Source organism: Panthera onca, chromosome A3 (assembly GCF_046562875.1).
Source record: "Panthera onca isolate mPanOnc1 chromosome A3, mPanOnc1 haplotype 2, whole genome shotgun sequence".
NCBI classification, from domain to species: Eukaryota; Metazoa; Chordata; class Mammalia; order Carnivora; family Felidae; genus Panthera; species Panthera onca.
The window spans coordinates 22,011,553-22,033,438 of NC_138341.1; the positions used below are offsets into that span (position 1 = coordinate 22,011,553).

The following is a 21,886-nucleotide window of genomic DNA, read 5'->3' on the forward strand; positions in this document are numbered from 1 at the left end:
GCCCTATGAGTACAGCAAGATGTCTAAGATCCAATCCAGACTCAGCTCTGGTATGGACAAGTGGGTCAAATCCTAGGCACTACATGCATCTAGGTAGTGGGAAATGCTTCCATCTTGGAAGAGAGAAGAACTGGGCTTACCTGTCAACTAGTGGCTGTGGTGCTATGACTTGGGTGGAAGAGACAGGAAGGGGAGCCAGGAGCATCTTGTAGTGCCAGAAAGTTAAGAAATGCTCGTAAAAACAAAAGGATGAGATCATATCAAAGGGACACAAGACCCAACCTAAGAGAGCCTCCCAATGGGCAAAGCTGGAACAATCTGAGCACCAGAATAAATAATACAGTATTGGACTGTAACACAAAGTACAAGATAAGTATGCATGAGTTCATTCGGATATAACAAGATAATTGAATAAATAAGAGGAAGAAACAAATCTTCCCTATACAAGAATTCCAAATAATGCATGTCGATATATCCTACTCCGAGAGATGAAGCTTAATAACCCCTCACTCCCTCCATCCCCACTGTGGGCTACACATAGGGGCTTGCTTCCAAAGAACAGCATATGGAAAGAGAAAAATAGTAGCAACATGGAATACATGTTGTTACAGGTGGGAGAATCTGTGTTGCATGAATGGAGGTCTTGGTTCTTGGAATCCCCACGAAAGATTTACATGGGGATCTGTGCTTGAATAAAGATAGAAGGAAAGTAGCAAGCACAAAGCAGCGTATCAAGGACAGTACACGCTGAAGGTGGGAGAGCCAGGCAGGCCCCCAGGTAGCAACTGCCCTGAGGCTACAGGGATCTTTTCTTTCTATGGGGGGTCAGGGTCTTGGGTCGTGGACAGGGTGAGGTGGTCTCTAAAGGAGGCTGCTTCCAATCTTTTGGGGGACTCCTCCCACAGGTTGGGAGGGGGAGTTTTTGACCCTACAAGGTTTGTACCATAACAGTCAGGGCAGCCTTCCCCTGTGTTTGGGGTGGAGGGAAGGCTAAAACCACAATGCAAATACATTATAATGAGTCTAAGGGTTACCTTGGGGCAGAGGTAGAAGAGGAGAGGGGCCTGTGCTGCACCTGTGGCTCTTGATCTGTTAGCGCAGAGGTCTTGGAAGCCACAAAGTCAGGATATTGTTTCTCTAGGCTTCTAATATGTAACCTGTTTATCACAGTCCTTGCCCCTAGCACATGTCTAACTAACTGCCTACTCTATCAATGCTCCAGTTAGAATCTATTTGTTTTAGTGTTTTTTTTTTTTTTAATATTTGAGAGAGAGAGACAGAGAGAGAGAACATGAGTGAGGGAGAGGGGCAGAGGGAGAGAGAATCTCAGGCAAGCTCCATGCTGAGCGCAGCGCCTGACATGGGACTGGATCTCATGAACCTGGGATCATGACCTGAGCTGAAATCAAGAGTCAGATACTCAACTGACTGAGCACCCAGGTGCCCCCAAAACCTATTTGTTTTAGATGTGTCTCTTGAAAATAACGTATATTTAGATTTTATCCAATATTAAAACGAAAAGATATAGAAAGGCTGAAGGTAAAAGAATGGGAAAAGATATACTATGCAAATATCAAACAAAAGAAAATTGCTATAGCAATATCAGTATCAGACAAAAGAACTAAAGGCAAAAAGTATTGTTAGAGATAAGGAGGGTCTTCATAGTAATACAAGATTTAATTCACCAGGAATAACTTATGATTTTAAATAACACTTAAAAATATACAAAGCAGGGCACCTGGGTGGCTCAGTCGGTTAAGCATCCGACTTCGGCTCAGGTCATCAACTTGCTGTTCATGAGTTTGAGCCCCGCGTCGGGCTCTGTGCTGACAGCTCAGAGCCGAGAGACTGTTTCGGATTCTGTGTCTCCCTCTCTGTTCCTCCCCAGCTCGCATTCTGTATCTCTCTCAAAAATAAAGAATAAAAAAAAATTTTTTTAAATACATAAGGTGAGTATCCTCAGTAGTCACAGGAGAAATAAACAAATCCCCAATCATTATGAGAAATTTTACATACTTAGTAATTGGTGGAAAAAAGCAGACAAAAGTTTAGGGTATAATATAGATTTGAACATCAAGATGAGCAGAATTGGGATGCCTGGGTGGCTCAGCTGGTTGAGCAACCAACTTTTGGTTTCAGCTCAGGTCATGATCCCAGTTTTGTGGGATCCAAACCCATGTTGGTCTGGATAAATAAATAAGTAAATAAATAATGTGCAGAATTGATCAGTCACAGAGACACTTCTGCCCAACCCCTCCCCCGACCCGACACAGGTAGAAGGGAAAACTCTGAAAAGACTATTGTTAACACCTGCAGAATATATCTTATGTTTAAGCACATGAAGAATTTTTTAAATTTATTTTTTATTTTTTATAAGCATTTAAAAAATGTTTACTTATTTTTGAGAGAGAGAGAGACAGAGATAGAGCATGAGCAGGAGAAGGCAGAGAAAGAGGGAGACACAGAATCTGAAGTGAGTTCAGGCTCTGAGCTGTCAGCGCAGAGCTTGATGCAGGGCTCGAACCTATGAACCGTGAGATCATGAACTGAGCCAAGGTTGGATGTTTAACCGACTGAGCCACCCAGGTGCCCGAAGAATTTTTTAAAATAGGATTTATTTTTTTTTAAAGTTAGTTTGTTTATTTACTTATTTATTTTTGAGAGAGAAAAAGAGAGTGTGTGTGAGCAGTGGAGGGGCAGAGAGAGAGGGAGAGAGAGAGAATCCCAAGCAGGTTCCACTGTCAATACCAAGCCCGACATGAGGCCCGATCCTATGAACTGTGAGATCGTGACCTGAGTCGAAAACCAGAGTCATAGGCTTAACCAACTGAGCCACCCCTATTTGTTTTGTTTTGTTTTGTTTTTGTTTTTTTGTTTTAGAGAGATAGCTCAAGCAGGGGAGAGGGGCAGAGGGAGAGAGACGGTGAGAATCGTGAGTAGGCTCTGTGAGGCGCCCAATGTGGAGCTTGATCCCATAACCCTGGGATCATGATGTGAGCTGAAATCAAGAGTTGGACATTCAACCAACTGAACTACCCAGGAATCTCCACAAATAAGCTTTAAAATATTTTTTGAAGTTTATTTATTTTGAGAGAGACAGAGAGCATGTGAGTGTAGAAGGGACAGAGAAAGAGGGAGAGAATCCCAAGCAGGCTCTGTGCTGTCAGCGCCCCAAGAATTTTTTTAACTGACCAGAAACTAGGAATACTAGGATTTTGTGAACAGTCTGGGCCACAGTGCAACTTTGTTAAATAACTAGAAAATCCCCATGTTTCTGATAAAGGGTTAATATCCAAAATCTATAAAGAACTTATCAAACTCAACACGCCTCCCCCAAAATAATCCAGTGAAGAAATGGGCAGAAGACATGAATAGACACCTTTCCAAAGAAGACATTCAGATGGCTAACAGACACATGAAGAGATGGTCAAGGGGCACGTAGGTGACTCAGTTGGTTAAGTGTCCAACTCTTGATTTTGGCTCAGATCATGATCTCATGGTTCATGGGATCGAGCCTTGAGTCAGGCTCTGTGCTGACAGTAAGAGATTCTCTCTCTATGCCCCCCACCCTCCAAATAATAAATAAATAAACTCAAAAAAAAAAAAGATGCTCAATATCACTCATCATCAGGGAAATACAAATCAAAACCATGATGAGATACCACCTCACACCTGTCAGAATGGCTAAAATGAACAACCCAGGAAACAACAGCTGTTGACGAGGATGCAGAGAAAGGGGAACCCTCTTGTACTCTTGGTGGAATGCAAACTGGTGCAGCCACTCTGGAGAACAGTATGGAGGTTTGTCAAAAAGTTAAAACTAGAACTACCCTATGATCTAGCAATTGCACTACTAGGTATTTATTCAAAGGATACAAAATACAGATTTGAAGGGGTACATGCACCCCAATATTTATAATAGCACTATCAGCAATAGCCAAACTATGGAGAGAGACTGAATGTCTATTGACTGATGAATGGATAAAGAAAACACACACACACACACACACACACGCATGCACATGCACAACACAATGGAATATTACTCAGCCATCAAAAAGAATGAAATCTCGCCATTTGCAATGACGTGGATGGAGCTACAGTGTATTATGCTAGGTGAAATAAGTCAGAGAAAGACAAATACTACATGATTTCACTAATATGCAGAATTTTAGAAACAAAACAGATGAACATATGGGAGGAGGAAAAAAAAAGAGAAAGGGAAACAAACCATAAGAGACCTTTAAAGATAGAGAACAAACAGGGTTGATGGAGGGAAGGGGGTGGGAGATGGGCTAGATTAGATGGTTGATGGGTATTAAGGAGGGCACTTGTTGTGATGAGTTCTGGGTGTTTTATGTAAGTGATGAATCACTGAATTCTACTCCTGAAGCCAATATTGCACTGTATGTTAACTGACTAGAATTTAAATAAAAATTTGAAAAGAAAAAAAAAAAGAAAATCCCCATATGTCTAGAAACTTAAAATGAACTACCAAATAACCCATGAATCAAAGAAAAAATTGTCCTGGAAATTAGAAAATAGTTGGAACAGAATGATAAAAATGCTACATATCAGGGGCCGTGGGGTGGCTCAGTCAGTTAAGTATCCAACTTCGGCTCAGGTCATTATCTCACAGTTTGTGGGTTTGAGCCCTGTGTCAGGCTCTGTGTTGACAGCCCAGAGGCTGGAGTCTGCTTTGGATTCTGTATCTCCCTCTCTCTCTGTCTCTCCCCTGCTTGTGCTCTGTCTCTCTCTGTCTCTCAAAAATAAATAAACATTAAAAAATTTTTAAAAATTCTACATAACTTGCAGGATGAAACTAAAGTAGTACTTAAGAGGAAATTTATACTTTCAAATGCATATATTAGGGAAAAAGGGTTAAAAGTGCATTTGTCTCAGGAAGGTAGAAAAAAATGCAAAGTAAATCCAAAGAAGGTAGAATTGTCAATTATATCTCAATAAAACTGGGACAAGGGAGAAAGTAGAAGTAAGGAAATAATAAAGGCAAAGGGAGAAATTATTGAAATAGAAAGTAAACATACAGAAAGTTGGCTCTTTGAAATAATTAAAATGGACAAATGTCTAGCAAGATAGATCAAGGATAGGGAAAAAAGGAAAGACGAAAGACACAAATAACTAATATGAAAACAAGGAGACAGTACTGCATTTGAGTAATTTTATATCAATACATTTGAAAATGTAGATTAAATGGAAAAATTACTAGAAAATATAAGTCACCATAGAAGACAAAAAAATTTACAAATTCTCAATAGTATTATAACCTTGAAATAAATTGAATATTTAGCCAAAAACCTTCACTCAAAGAAAACTCCAGGCTTTTATGGCTTTGGTGACAAGTTGTACCAAATGTTGAAGAATCAAATAGTTCCAATTTTATGCAAACTTTTTCATAACAATAAAAAAAAAGAGGGAACATTCCTCAACTCATGAGTCTAGCATGACCTTGATACCGAAAGTCTGACAAAGAACAAGAGAGAAATATTACAGGATGGTCTCGCTCATGAAAAGAGGTAACAAAAATCCCAAACAAAATATTAGAAACTGGAATGCAGCATTGTGTCTAAAAACAAAATGCCCAATTAACTTATGAAAATGTGTTCACAAGTTAGTAGTTTAGTAATCAGAGGACTTTAAGTTAAGCAATGAAATACCATTTCCACATATACCAGATTGGCTAAAATTAAACAGCCTGAAAATACCACATGTTGGCATGAAAATGGAACAGGAAGACCTGCCATTCACCACTGGTGGAAATGTTGACGTAACCACTCGGGAAAAAGCAGTTTAGCACTGTCTACTAAAGTTTAAGTTATGCATGCTCCATAACCTAGCTACTCCACTCCTTGGTAAATGCCCTAGAGCAGAGAACCTTAAAATGTAGTCGTTGGTCCAGCAGCATCAGCAACGTCTGGAAACTTCTTAGAAATGCCAAATTCCAGAGCTCTATTCCAAACTTACTCAACAACTCTAGGGATAGAGACAGCAATCTGTGTTTTAACAAGCCCTTCACATGATTCTGATGCATGTTAAAGCTTGAGAACCACAGCTGTAGAGAAATAGGAACAAAGGTGCACCAAGATACATGGACAAGGATGTTTTTAACAGCATTGTTTATAAAAGCCAAACTTGGGAAACAAGCCAAATGTCCATCAATATTGTAATGGATAAATAAGTTATGCAGTGGTTATACAATCCAATGAAATGATAAAAATGAATCTCAGCTGTAGAAAATAGCAGATGACTCAAACATAATGGTGAGTAAATCTTCAAGACACGAAGAACTAACTTTTATGTACATATAGAAAAAGGTGCTTGTAAAACCGTACAAACGTGTTTTAAGAACCAAATCAGGGGCTCCTGGGTGGCTCAGTCGTTAAGGGTCTGACTTCATCTCAGGTCATGATCTCACAGTTCGTGAGTTCGAGCCCCATGTCGGGCTCTGTGCTAACAGCTCAGAGCCTGGAGCCTGCTTCGGATTGTGTCTCCCTCTCTCTCTGCCCCTCCCCCGCTCACACTCTGTCTCTGTCTCTGTCTCTCTCTGTCTCTCAAAAATAAATAAATTAAAAAAAATTTTTAAAGAAAGAAAGGACAAAAGGAAAAAAGAACCAAAGCAGTATCTCCATTCCTAACCTTAGAACTCTAGGTTGGCATATACTAGCACCTGCCACATAGTATGTGCTCAGCATGACAAGTATAATTCTTTATAATTATGATTTTTATAGTGACTGCAAAGTATTTCATAATATGGACATACCATGTGTATTTAACCACTTCCTTGTTGATGGACTTTTTGAGAATATTACTTTGGCTGCCCCAGTAGACTGAAAATTCTATAAGGTGAGAGACTGAGAGACCATGATTGTCTTTTCAAAAACATTTTTTTAAATGTTTTTATTTATTTTTGAGACAGAGAGAGACAGAGCATGAGCGGGGGAGGGGCAGAGAGGGAGGGAGACACAGAATCCGAAACAGGCTCTAGGCTCTGAGCTGTCAGCACAGAGCCTGACGTGGGTCTTGAACTCACAGACTGTGAGATCATGACCTGAGCTGAAGTCAGACGCTTAACTGACTGAGCCACCCAGGTGCCCCGCATGATTGTCTTTTTCTAAAACAGTGTCTTTTATTCAGTAGTTATTTAATTGAATTGATTTTCCAGATTAACTTTCCTATAAGAAAAAAAATGTCCTGGCCAGTTTTATTTCTCTTGATTATAGCACAAGTTAATTCCTTATAAATTTTGTTTACAGTGAATTACCCATAGAGAATCCAGTTAACTCTGGGTGTAATGACATAATATATGTTCTAGACTTGGAAAATGAGACCATGGATTCTGGAATACAGCAATCCTCTAAGGTGATTTAATTTCCCTATGTGACATCTCTTCTCTGTTTCAATGCTATAGCAACTGAGAAATGTGTCAAACCTTGGAGTTGGGAAACCATATATATCAGATTTTCTGAGAGTATCTACTGAAGATATCCTAGATTTCTTAAATGTACTTGACCCTCTATTCTGATTTGTAACTGGGAACATATGACACCATACCTGGACTCTAGGGAATGACTAGTTCCAGAGAAGATGCTTATAGGGCAAGACAGGCCACATGGTAGGCCTTCTTTAAAATTTTGCTTCCATACTCTTTACGTTATGCCAAGTTGTCCAGCCCAATCTTAGTGGAATTGTAAAGGAGGTCTTCCCTGAGCATTGGCTGTCAGGACAGAGCCTGTGAGCAGCTGCAAAAAGGAGCAGCAGATGGGCATGGCTCAGAAGAGACACTTGGGCAGCGTGCACATTGGCTGGGCCCTGTCAGGTTTACCTTGGAATGTCCATTGTGATGTCATATATAGTCACAACCTTGAGGGAAAACACTGTTTGGCTGAGAGGGGCATGGGGTTGAGTAATGGCGCCGGTTTGGGGGCTGGCCATCCCACTGCCATCATATGTCAGCCTTCCACTATTATTTGGCTTCCTTGTTTGGGGGCTTTGGGGGCTGTTTTCTTGGAAACAGAGCACAGAGCATGTGGCAGTCAAGGCAGACTCAGAGGTATGTAATGCAACAGTCCCTTGAAATTCACTGCTCCCTGTCCCTGCCCCTGAAGCCGTGGAAACCCCTACGTCTTGGACCATGGGAGGAATTAGGTGGGGGGAAGAGGGGAGTTGAGATAGGGCCTATGGATGTCTTCCTATAAGTCATGCTCAATCCTGTTCCCTTCAGTTTATTTCTTTTCCTTTTAGATATTTATTTATTTTGAGAGAGTGAACACGCATGCATAAGTGGGGGACGGGAAGAGAGAGGGTGAGAGGGAATCCCAAGCAAGCTCTGCGATGTCACTGCAGAGCCCAGTTTGGGACTCCCATCTCACTAACTGTGAGATCATGACCTGAGCCAAGATCAAGAGTCGGATGCTTAACCAACTGAGCTACCCAGGTGCACCCCCTGCTTCAGTTTATTTCAACAAACCTTGAACACCATTTATATATGGCGGTGTACTAGACATTGAGGAAGAATAAAACACCATCCCCACCTTCTAGGAGCTCAAGGTGAAGTGGGGGAGACAGTCAGTCAGATATGTACATAACACAAGGAAAGAGGAAATGATGAATTAATAGAAGTATAAATATTGCTGAAGAGGTGGGAGGTAAAGAGAGTCTTTTGAAGCAGGGTGATCTATAAAATGCCTCTGGGATAGCTCAGGTTTGAGTTGTGCTTCAGAGGAAGGGTAGGGCTTTGAGGGTGGATAGTGTGGATGAAGGAGAGTAGTGAAGACCTTCCAGATGGAAGGAATAGACGGGGGAAAAGCATGGGAAGCTGAAGAGTGTTGGATGTGTTTGAAGAGATGTGCTTGAACTTAAACGGATGGGAGTGTAGAAGTATAGGGAGCACAGTGAGAGAAAAGTTTGGAAAATTGATAGAGATGACATTGTGGAGGGCTTTGAATGCCAAGCTGAACACTTCCTATAAATATTAATTCTGTGTGCAGTTGAAAGATGTCGAAGATCTTAGAGCCGGGTAAAAATGTGCTTAGATCCGTGCTTTAGAGCAGTGCTTCTCAAACTGTTACATGCATATGAATCAATCAGCTGGGGGTCTTGTTAAAAAGTAGAAGCGGGGGGCGCCTGGGTGGCGCAGTCGGTTAAGCGTCCGACTTCAGCCAGGTCACGATCTCGCGGTCTGTGAGTTCGAGCCCCGCGTCAGGCTCTGGGCTGATGGCTCGGAGCCTGGAGCCTGTTTCCGATTCTGTGTCTCCCTCTCTCTCTGCCCCTCCCCCGTTCATGCTCTGTCTCTCTCTGTCCCAAAAATAAAAAAAAAAAAAAAAAAAAAAAAGTTGAAAAAAAAAAAAAAAAAGAAAAAAAAGTAGAAGCGGGGGGGGGGGGGGGGGTGCCCGGCTCTCAGTTAAGCATCTGACTCTGGATTTCGGCTCAGTTCATGCTCTACTGGTTTGTGAATTTGAGCCCCGCATCGGGCTCTGCACTGACAGTATGAAGCCTGCTTGGGATTCTCTCTCTCTCTCTGCCTCTCCCCTACTCATTCTCTCTCTCTCTCTCTCTCTCTCTCTCTCTCTCAAAATAAATAAATAAATAAATAAATAAACTTAAAAATAAAAAAAAAGTAGATTCTGATTTAGTAGCTGTGGGGTAGGGATTGAGATTCTGCCTTTGTAACAAGCTCCCAGGTGATGCTACTGCTGTTGGACCAAGGACCACACTTTTTTTCTTTTAAGGAAGAAACATTTTATTTTATTTTAGTTTAGTTTAGTTTAGTTTTAAATTTTAATTCCAGTATAGTTAACATACAGTATTATATTAGTTTCAAGTATACAATGTAATGATTCAACAATTTTATACATTACCCAGTGCTCATCATGATAAGTGTACTCTTAATCCCCTTCAGCTATTTCACCCATCCCCTCCCCACACCTCCCCTCTGATAACCATCTATTTGTTCTCTATAGTTAAGAGTCTGGACGGGGGGGGGGGGGGGGGGGGCGGGGGGGGGCGCCTGGGTGGATCAATCCGTTAAGCATCGGACTTTGGCTCAGGTCATGATCTTGGGGTTCACGAGTTCGAGCCCCATGTGGGGCTGTGTGCTGACAGCTCAGAGCCTGGAGCTTGTTTCAGACTCTGTGTCTCCCTCTCTCTCTGCCTCTCCCCTGCTCACACTGTGTCCCCCCTCTCTCTCAAAAATAAACATTAAAAAAAAAACCTTTATACTTGGGTCTGTTTTTTGGTTTGTCCTTTTTTTTTTTTTTTTCAAAATGTTTATTTATTTTTGGGAGCAGGATGAGGGACAGAGAGAGGGAGACAGAGGATCTGAAGCAGGCTCTGTCTGTGCTGTCAGTACAGAGCCCAATGTGGGGCTTGAACTCACAAACTGTGAGCTGATGACCTGAACTGAAGTGGGACGCTTAACCAACTGAGCCACTCAAGTGCCCCATGGTTTGTCTTTTTATTTTTCCTTTGTTCTTTTGTTTTGTTTCTTAAGTTCCACATATGAGTGAAATCATGTGGAGTTTGTCTTTCTCTGCCTGGTTTATTTCGCCTAGCATTATACTCTCTAGATCCATCCATGTTGTTGCAAACGGCATCATTTCATTCTTTTTTATGCCTGAATTCCATTGTATCTGTATACCACATATTCTTTACCGATTCATCTTTCAATGGACACTTGAACTGCTTTTGTAATTTGCCTATAGTAAATAGTGTTGCTATAAACATAGTGTGCATATACCCTTTCAAATTAGCATTTTCATAGTTTTGGGGTAAATACTCAATAGTACAATTACTGGATTATATGTTAATTCTATTTTTAATTTTTTGAGAGACCTTCATACTGTTTTTCATAGTGGCTGCACCTGTTTGGATTCCCACCATCGGTGCGTGAGAGTTCCTTTTTCTCCACATCCTTGCCAATACTTGTTTCTTGTGTTACTGATTTTAGCCATTCTGACAGGTGTGAGGTGATAGCTCATAGTAGTTTTGATCTTCATTTCCCTGATGATGAGTGATTTTGACCATCTTTTCATGTGTCTACTGGCCATCTGTATGTCATCTTTGGAGAAATGTCTATTCATCTCTTCTGCCCGTTTTTAACTGGATTATTTGTGGGTTTTGGTGTTGAGTTTTGTAAGCTCTTTATGAATTTTAGATACACTTTATCGGATATGTCATTTGCAAATATCTTCTCCCATTCAGTAGGTTGTCTTTTAGTTTCATTGATTGTTTCCTTCACTGTGCAGAAGCTTTTTGTTTTGATGTAGTCCCAATAGTTTATTTTTGCTTTTGTTTCCCTTGCCTCAGGAGACATATCTAGAAAAATGTTGCTGTGGTCAATGTCAAATTACTGCCTGTGCTTTCTTCAAGGATTTTTTTGGTTTCAGGTTTCACATTCAGGTCCTTAATCCATTTTGAGTTTATTTTTGTGTATGGTGTAAGAAAATGGTCCAGTTTCATTCTTTTGCATGTAAATGTCCAGTTTTCCCAGCACCATTTGTTTAACAGACTGTCTTTTCCCCATTGCATATTCTTGCCTCCTTTGTTGAAGATTACTTGACCATATAATCATGGGTTTATTTCTGAGCTTTCTATTCTGTTCCTTTGATCTCTGTGTCTGTTTTTGGTGCCAATACCACACTGTTTTGATTACTATAGCTTTTTAGTATATCTTGAAATGTGGAATTGTGGTATCTCTAGATTTGTGGGTGTGTGTGTTTTCAAGATTGCTTTGGCTGTTCGTGGTCTTTTGTGGTTCCATATACATTGTATGATTGTTTATTCTAGTTTTGTGAGAAATGCTATTGGTATTTTGATAAGGATTGCATGAAATCTGTAGATTGTTTTGGGTAGTATGGACATTTTAACAATATTTGTTCTTCTGAGCCATGAGCATGGAATGCCTTTCCATTTGTGCCATCTCCAATTTTTTCATCAGTGTTTTATAGTTTTCTGAGTGCAGGTCTTTGACCTCCTAAGTTTAATCCTAGGTATTCTATTATTTTTGGTGCAATCGTAAATGGGATTGTTTTCTTAATTTCTCTTTCTACGGTTCATTATTCGTGTATATAAATGTAGTGGATTTCTGTACGGTGATTTTGTATCCTGTAACCTGACTGACTCAGGACCACATTTTGAGAGGAAAGCTTTAAAATAACTCCAGGAAGCATCTATGGCAGTTGCCTGGGTAGCTAAGCCAATCGGAGGCTCTATTAATGATGTAGTGGGAAGAAGGGGAAAGGGAGTTAAAGAATTAGAGCAGAAAGGTAGGAGAGAGGTCCTGGATACATTCCTCAAATGTTTATCACCCACTACCACCATATACAAGGTGCTACTGTAGGCACAATGGATACAGCAGTAAATGCAAGGGACAAAAATCTTTGCCCTCAGGGAGGTATTGTGGTGAAAGTTTGGATGTGGAAAGTAAAGCAGAAAGAGAGAGAAGGGAGTGAATCTTTTTTTCCTGATTGGATCTCAAATACGAGAGTTAATTATGGATATTATCATTGTTTTCCTACAAGGACTGTACTTATCTTTGTATCCCCTGTGCCTAGTATGCTGCGTGGCATTTAGGAAGTGCTCCCTATATGTTTGTGAAATGAATAAGTGACTTCTCAACTTTAACCCTGACTGAATGACAAGATGATGGCATTTTGAACGATGTAGGAAACATTAGACAGAAGTTGTGAGTGTGGTAGGAGGCGGAACATGAACTATTACGTTTGAAGTGCTTGTAAAATTTATGTGGAGATATTCATCTAGCAACTCAAATTAATGGTATCCACTGACCACCTGTGGCCATTTAAATTTAAATTAATCAAATCACATAAAATTTAAAATTCAGTTCCTTCATTGCCCTATTGACATTTCACTATCACAGGTGGCTAGAGATTATCATATTGGACAGAGCGGAAATAGAATATGTCCATCATCAGAGAGAAAAATCTATTGGACAGCACTAGCCTACCTTCCAGATCTTGGAGATAGATATAGTTGTCAATGTATTTGGCCACAAAGTCTTTTCAGTTTTTTTCTCAGAAACATCTCTCAGATACAACAATCCAGATTATTATTGCCTTAACTAGGACTGCATGTATTTACAGTATGCTAGCTTGTCTCCTACAAACTTTTTCCAGCCTAGTGCCTAAAGAGACCCTGACTCTACAAGACAAAAACCACCCACACAAAACTTCCCGCAGCTGATTGCGTCACTCTGCCAAAAGTAACTAACTAAATGAATAAAATCTCTCAGCATCCTCTGCCTGCAGCAGCATTTCCCAACCTGGTTTGACCCTCAAACTTCTTTCACTGTCAAAAATTTGTCAACCCCCTTGGGAATTTAAACATCATTTTTATCTCTTTTTCATCATATATGGTAAATGACTTTAGGTAAATAATATTTCATTTTAGACGAGATTGGGCGCGTTCAGGGTGGTATGGCCGTAGACAATAATATTTCATTTTAAAACAGCATGGTTTTTAAAATTGCAAAGTTCACTTTAATACCATCTTTAAGAGAAAGAGAAAAGACAAATGTCCACTTTTTCCCCATGTAACAAGTGATGCATGATATCTAATTGACTTGGACAGGTATGAATTGTTCCACAACAATTAGGTATAAAAAAAGGGCAAATATATTTCCTTGTCTGTTATCAAGTTTAATCTAGTTTAAACCTCCTATCACCTAGGTTGGCAAAAAAGTCCAGTATCAGCTTTAACTCCCCAACCTTTTTATTGTATAAGAACTTTGGAGTTTGTTTTTGTTTTTAATTTTTTAAAATGTTTGTGAAATTTTTAAACAAATCAAAAGCATGTAGAAGTGTATAATGAATAGGGGTGCCTGGGTGGCTTAGTTGGTTGATTGTCTGACTGGATTTCGACTCAGGTCATGATCTCACGGTTTGTAAGTTCAAGCCCCACATCAGGCTTCATGTTGACAACATGGAGCTTGCTTGGGATTCTTTCTCTCCCCATCTCTCTACCCCTCCCCAGCTGATGCTCACACGGTCTCTCAAAATAAATAAATAAACTTAAAAAAAAAAAAGAAGTGTATAACGAATTCGATGGAATCATGATCCCATCACCCAGCTTCAACTCTGACATTATTTTCAAGCAAATCTCAGATAATATAATTTCATTCATAATTAAATATATATACCTAAAAGGTAAGGACTCTTTAAAAAGAAATAATCACAATATTTTAATCACAATGTTATTATTATGTCTAAAAACTTAACAATAATCTTTGAATACCATCAAATATCCATCAGTATTCAAATTCCAATTGTCTCATAAATGATATAAATTATTTTTTATAGTTTGTTTGACTCAAGATCTAAATAAGGTTCACATATTGAGATTGGTTGCTGTGTTTATTATTTAAAAAATTTTTTTAATTAATTTAATTTAAAATTTAAATTTAAAAACAAATTTATTTATTTTTGAGAGACAGAGAAAGACAGAGCGCGAGAGGGGGAGGGGCAGAGAAAGAGGGAGACACAGAGTCCAAAGCAGGCTCCAGGCTCCCAGCTGTCAACATAGAGCCCGATGCCAGGCTGGAACCCACGAACCCGTGAGATCATGACCTGAGCCGAAGTCGGAGGTTTAACCAACTGAGGCACTGAGGCACCCCTAGAAAAATTTTTTTTTAATGTTTATTTATTTATTTTGAGAGAGAGAAAAAGAGAGTACAAGCTGGGGAGGAGCAGAGAGAGGGAGAGAGAATCCCATCTTACAAAACCCGAGCTGAAATCAAGTCAGATGCTTAACCAACTGAGCCACCCAGGTGCCTCTGTCCTCTAGAGTTTTGTAGGCAGATTTTTACTGATTAAATACCCATGTTGTTATTTAACATGTTCCATTGTCTTCTGTATTTCCTGTAGATGGAGAAGTTGGATCTAAGACTTATCAGAATTACTTTTTTTTGGGGGGTGTGGGATTATTTCATAGGTAATGATGAGGAGGCACATAATGTCGGCTTTGTATGGTATTTTATTTTATTTATTTATTTTTTAAAATTTTTTTTAATGTTTATTTTTGAGAGAGAGAGAGAGAGAGAGAGAGAGAGAAATGGAGCTCGAGAGGGGAAGGCCCAGAGAGAGAGGGAGACACAGAATCTGAAGCAGGCTCCAGGCTCCGAGCTGTCAACACAGAGCCTGATGCGGGGCTCGAACTCACGAACCACGAGATCATGACCTGAGCCGAAGTCGGACGCTTAACCGACTGAGCCACCCAGGCGCCCCTATGGTATTTTAAATGTCATTTTCTAGGGGCACATGCCTGGCTCAGTCATTAGAGCATGTGACTTTTGATTTCAGAGTTGTAAATTCAAGCTCCATGTTGAGTGTAGAGATTACTTAAAAATGAAATCTTTAAATAATAAAAAATGTCATTTTCTAAATAATATCAATAGTTGGAAATAAAATAGATCTTTCGGGGCACCTGGGTGGCTCAGTCAGTTGAGTGTCCAACTCTTGATTTCAGCTTAGGTCATGATTTCCAGGTTGTGGGATGGAGCCCCATGTTGGGCTACACACTGAGGGTGGATCCTGCTTAAGATTCTCTTCTCTCTCTCTCTCTCTCTCTGCCCCTCTGCCTCTCTCCCCCACTCAAGCTCTCTCTCTCTTAAATAAAAAAATAAATATTTCTATATTGACCTTTTACCTAAAAATCTTGCTAAATTTGCTTATCAATCCTAAAAATTTATCAGTAGATGTTTTTCCAAAAGCATATTGTGATATTCTACACAATCATATTGTCTGCATATGATAGCTTTATTTCTTCCTTTCTAAGCCTTATGAATTTTATTTCTTTTCTTTGCTCTATTGTACAGGCTAGGATTCCCAGTACGATGTTCAATGGATAATGGGGATTTTTATCTTCTTTTTTTTTTTTTACGTAGAGGAAAGTTTTATTTATGTGTAATATTTACTGTGTGGTTTTTGCTAATATTGTTTAGCAGATGAAGGAAGTTCCCTTTTATTTCTGGTTTGCTAAGAATTTTAGCATGAATGTGTATTGGATTTTATCAAGTGCTTTTTCGGCCTCTATTAAGATGTTCAAGGGGTGCCTGGATGGTTCATTTGGTTAAGTGTCTGACTTCGGCTCAGGTTGTGAGTTCCAGCCCTGCATTGGATTCTCTGCTGTCAGCACAGAGCCTGCTTCAGATCCTCTCTCTGTGTCTGTCTCTGTCCGTCTTTCTCTCTCCCCCCCTGCCCCTCCCCCACTCACACTGTGTGTGTGTGTGTGTGTGTGTGTGTGTGTGTGTGTCAAAAATAAATAAACATAAAAAAAAATGTTTGTATGGGGGTACCTGGGTGGCTCAGTCAGTTAGGCATCTGACTCGTGATTTTTGCTCAGGTCATGATCTCCAGGTTTGTGAGATGGGACCTCATGTTGAGCTCTGCTCTGACAGCAATGGCCCTGCTTGGGATTCTCTCTCTCTCTCCCTCTCTGCCCCTTCCCCCTATCCTGTCTCTCTCTCTCTCTCAAAAATAATTAAACTTCAAAAAAAAAAGAGATGTTCCTATGGTTCTTCTTGTTTATTCTATTAAAGTGCTGAATTACAATGAATTTTTAAAATATTAAGGCAACTGTGAATTCCTGAAATAAACATAACAGGTTTGTGATATTGTTCATGATCCTTTTTTATATATTGTTTGATTAAGTTTGCTGATGTTAAGTTTAGGATTTTTGCATCTGTGTTCTTGAAAGAGATTGGTCTGTAATTTTCCTTTCTAGTAATGTCTTTATCAGATTTTAGAAGCAAGTTTATTTCAGTTTCCTAAAGTAAAGGGAGAAGTAACCTTTCTACCTCATTAGTATAACCAAGGCATTCCTATCACTCAGGAAATTCCAAGGGTTTTTAAAGCTCTATGTCAGGAATCTGGGACAAACACCAGTTATGTTCTTTACTATAACAGCACACAGAGACACCATGCACATGAGAGAGAGAGAGGGAGAGAGAGAGAAAAGAGAGGAGAAGAGATTTTGAAGAATTGGCTGATATACTGTGAGAGCTGACAAATCCAAAATCCTTGGGGCAGGCTAGGAACTCAAGCAGGGTTTCTATGTTTTGATCTTTTAAAAAAATTAATTAAATTAAATTAAATTATTTTTTAACTGAAGTATAGTTGACACACAATGTTACATTAGTTTCAGGTATACAGCATAGTTATTCAACATATGTTTCAATCTTGAGGCAGAATTCCTTCCTTTTCAGAAAACCTCACACAATCTGCTTTAAGGCCAACAACTGATTGGAAGATGCCTGTCTACATTATGGAGGGTAATCTGCTTTGCTTAAAGTCTACTGATTTTGGATGTTAATCACATCTAGGGGCTCTTGGCTGGCTCAGTAGGTAGAGCCTATGACTCTTGATCTTGGGGTTGTGAGTCTGAGCCCCATGTTGTGTGTAGAGTTTACTTAAAAATAAAATGTTTATTTTTATTTATTTATTATTATTTTTTTTAAATGTTTATTTTTGAGAGACAGAGAGAGACACAGCATGAATGGGGGAGGAACAGAGAGAGAGACACAGAGTCCAAGCTCCAAGCTTAACTGACTGAGCCACCCAGGCGCCCCTAAAAATAAAATCTTTTAAAAAATGTTAATCGCATCGATGGGGTGCCTGGGTGGCTCAGTTGGTTGAGCGTCCAACTTTGGCTCAGGTCATGATCTCACCGTTTGTGAGTTTGAGCCCCAAATCGGGCTCTGTGCTGACAGCTCAGAGCCTTGGGGCCTGCTTTGGATTCTGGGTCTCCCTCTCCCTCTACCCCTTCCCTGCTCACGCTTTGTCTCTCTCTGTCTCTCAAAAATAAACATCAAAAAAAATGTTAATCATATCTAAAAAATACGTTCATAGCAACATCTAGACTAGTATTTGGCCACAACTGAATACCATAGCCTCGTACATAAAATTAACTACCACAATGTAAAATTAACATAAAACCAATGATCACATCCCTATAAAACTATAGTTTTAGCTCTTTGGTCTAGGTATTTGATACTTTTTGACTTAATTTTTGTATATAATGCGAAATAAGGGTTCAAATTCATTTTTTTGCAAGTGGCTATTCAGATGTCCCAGCACCATTTGTTGAAAAGACTATTCTTTCCCCATTGAATGGTCTTGATACCCATGAAAATCAATTGATTGCAAATATGAGGATTTATTTCTATTCTCAATTCTATTCCATTGATCTATATGTCTATCCTTATGTTAGTACACATGATTTTGATTATTGTAGCTTTACCGAAAGTTTTAAAATCAGGAAGTGTGAGTCCTCTAACTTTATTCTTCTTTTTCAGGATTGTTTTTGCTATTCAAGTCCCTTAGAGTTCCATATGAATATTAAGAACAGCTTTTCCATTTCTACAAAAGAGGACATTGGGATTTTGATGGGATTAAACTGAATCTACAAATTGCTTTAGGAATATAACCATCTTAACAACATTAAATCTTCTAATCCATTGTTAAGAGATGTCTTCATTTATTTAGGTCTTCTTTAATCTCTTCAACAAAGCTTTATAGTTTTCAGGGTACAAGCCTTACATTTCTTTGATTAAATTTATTTCTAAGTAAAGCAAAATTTATTCCTAAGTATTTTATTCTTTTTGATACTAAAAAAATGGAATTATTTTCTAAAGTTCCTTTTCAGATTATTCACTGTTTGTGTATAGAAATACAACTGATTTTTTATGTGCAGGTATTGTATTCTGTAACTTTGCTAAATTCTTTTATTAGCTCTAAAAGAATTGTGTATGTGTGTTTATGTGTATTTTTTAGGATTTTCTGTAAATAAGATTATGTTATCTGTGAAGAGAGATTGTTTAACATTTTCCTTTCCCATTTAGATGACTTTTATTTTTATTATTAATTGCTTTGGTTAGAGTTTCCAGTACAATGTTAAAGAGAAGTAGTGAAAATGAGCATCATTGTCTGTTCCCCACCTTGAAGGGAAACCTTTCAATCTTTTATTATTGAGAATGATATTACTTATGGGTTTTTCATAAATGCCCTTTACTGTATTGAAGAAGTTTTCTTCTATCCCTAGTTTTGTTGAGTGTTTTCATTTTTTAAAAAAATCATGAATGAGCGTTGGATTTTGCCAATGCTTTTTCTCCATCAATTGAGACAATCATTCAGTTTTTCCCCCTTCATATTATTAATGTGGTATATCTCATTTATTTACTTTCTTATGTTGAACCACTCTAGCATTCTTGGAAGAAATCTTGCTTTCAACACTTCCGTCCAACACTGCTTAGCTGAACCATTTGGCAATACTGTGGATAATATTGTGTATGCTCTTCTAATACACTCTCAGAGACTGATGTCCTGATTCAAAAGGAAGAAATAAAAATTGTTTTATTTGAAATGGTAACAAATGTCATTTATGCCTTTAAAATGACCTGGAACACCCTTGCAAAACAAAACAAAACAAAACAAAACAACCCCAGGAGTTTACAAACTACTGATTGGGAAATTCTGACCTACAGGATAAAACAAAAATGCCACTGTTTGGCAAAATCTGGCTTCCATCTACATTTTCAGCTTTGCCTCTCACTACTTAGCAAAAGGGCACCTGACAATCATTACTTTATAATCTTCTTGGTGATGTTCCCACTTGTTTGGAATGCTCTTTCTTTATCCAAAAATCTTCTGCTGATTCTTCAAACTCCAGTACAAATGGCAACTTCTTGAGTAATTTTTCCCTTCTCTCCCAGGCAGGTAATTACTGTCCTCTTTATTCCCTAACACTTATATTTCTTTCTTTCTTTTTTTTTTTTAGCATTTCTTTTTTGTTTTGTTTATTTATTTATTTTGAAAGGGAGAGAGAGAATGAGTGTGCACATGCGCGCGCGCACACACACACACACACACACACACACACACACACACACGGGAGGGGTAGAGAGAGGGAGAGAATCCCAAGCAGGGTCTGGCTCTGTGCTGTTAGTGTGGAGTCTGGAGCCTGCCTCATGGCTCAATCTCATGAATCATGAGATCATGACCTGAGCTGAAATCAAGAGTCAGATGCTTAACCGACTGAGCCACCTAGGCGCCCCTAACACTTATATTTCTGTTACAGCATTTACCATACAATATTGTAACTTGACTGTTTAGACATCTGTTTTCCCTATTAGTGTGAGTTCTCAGAATACAGGAATTATATTTATCTTTGTTGTCCCAGCACTGGACATAATAACTAGAACTTAGTAAGTACTCATGAAATGATTCATGAATAAATGAATGGGGTCATAATTGTTGCTGTGGTTATGGATACCCACTGTATTAATATATGTGTCTATAAGATGGACTGTGCTGTTGATAAATTCTCTAACCTAGAACGTTTTCTGATTTTATTTTTTCTTTTTGTGCCTCTCTAGACTTCAAAGCAGCATAAATTGAAAAAGATCAAGAAATTCACAGGTCAGAAAGATCCTATCCTTTATTCTTCAGCTCAAGGCTCATGACATCAACTATGGGTCTGCTTTAAGATTCTAGCCTTTAATAGTAGGTGGAGAGAAGGAGGTTGAAAGATTATGTAAATGAAAGATGTGCTTATTCTTTCTAACGTCTCTAAAGATGCTAGATTCTTTCTAGCAACTTCCAAAGAGATGTAAACAGCTTTATAATTCTATGCTTCCTTTCCTAATCTCCTTTTGTACACAACTCAAAGCACCAGGAAAGAAATTTGGTGAAATTAGAGAATACAGAAGGGGTAACTACCAAGAGTTTGGTGCAGGAAATTTCAATACCTTTTTTCCCTGCCATGGACACTGGATAGACTCTCTTGGAGTAAAAGATATGTATTATGAATTTTATTTCCCCTACTCCAACTCCCTACTACCATGATTGTTCCTGCTCTTTCCAATGGCTTCCATCTACTACATGGTGAAGGCAACATAGTATAGTTTAAAATAGAAAAACTTAAAAAAAAAAAAAATAGAAAAACTTGAGACCTAGGTTAAGTCTGAACGCTACCACTAATTAATTTTATGATCCTGGACATCATTTCACCATTGTTTCCTTATTTGTAAAACAAGGGGGCTGAACAAGGTAGTATCAATAATTTTGATGCTGATAGACTCTTTACCCCTACTCCCAGCTTCCCAGTGGGAAGAAAATCTCAGAATGGGTTGCCCTGAAGCTAACCTGACATGGTGAGTAAAGCTGATCTTCACTATCTATTCTTTCTCTCTTCAGCCTACCCTACTGATAAACTCTGTAAAATTAGGAGTAAGCTAGGACTATTTTACTTCACTCACTATGATAGCTGTTTCCTTTACAAGTTAAGTCACTCTTCTTAATGGTTTCTTTACTAGTACTTTAATATCACTTCAACTACACTGATACAATCTCTTATATCCAGTTTTTCAGGACTCCCTGTGGGATGGGCCCAGGAATATATACTCTGGTCAATGGAGAGAAGTCTTCAACAGATCTTCCAACACCTGGAATGTGCAAGGTCAGGGAAAGTAGTAGTTTCTAGGTGGGAACTGCAGCAGGTGGTAGAGCCCCCCCCCCCCCTTTTTTTAAGTAAACTCTTTGGGGCTTGAACTCAACCCTGAGATCAACAGTCACATGCTCTACGGACTGAGCCAGCCAGGTGCCCCAAAGGTGGTAAACTTTTAAGAGGGGGGAAGGAAGGAACTGAAGGAGGGAGAGTAGGAGAGAGGGAAGGAGGGAGGGAAAGAGAGAGGGAAACAGGAGATTGCTAGTTGGTTGGTTGGTTAGTTAGTTGGTTTGTTTGTTTGGCAGTGGGGATAAATTCTGGGTCCAAAGGACATTTAAGAACAACTGGTCTGTGGATCATTTCTGAATGGAATGGAGACAAATGCTTCCCTTTCCTCCTGATGGAGGAATTC

At 39.1% G+C, this 21,886-nt stretch overlaps 1 protein-coding gene across 2 annotated transcripts in view; it reads left to right on the plus strand.

Moving 5' to 3' along the window:
• Positions 1–7,893: 7,893 nt before the first annotated feature.
• SPATA31H1 (SPATA31 subfamily H member 1) overlaps positions 7,894–21,886 on the plus strand; it is a 32,033-nt gene continuing 18,040 nt past the window's right edge. Inside the window, exons 1-4 of one of the 2 annotated variants that reach the window (XM_078444846.2) lie at positions 7,894–8,068; positions 20,405–20,447; positions 21,127–21,181; positions 21,391–21,486. In XM_078444846.2, coding sequence (XP_078300972.2) covers positions 7,925–8,068; positions 20,405–20,447; positions 21,127–21,181; positions 21,391–21,486 — 338 coding nt within the window. In that variant the 5' untranslated portion in view covers positions 7,894–7,924. The remainder of the gene's footprint in view (positions 8,069–20,404; positions 20,448–21,126; positions 21,182–21,390; positions 21,487–21,886) is intronic. The other variant, XM_078444847.2, reaches the window with a different exon arrangement.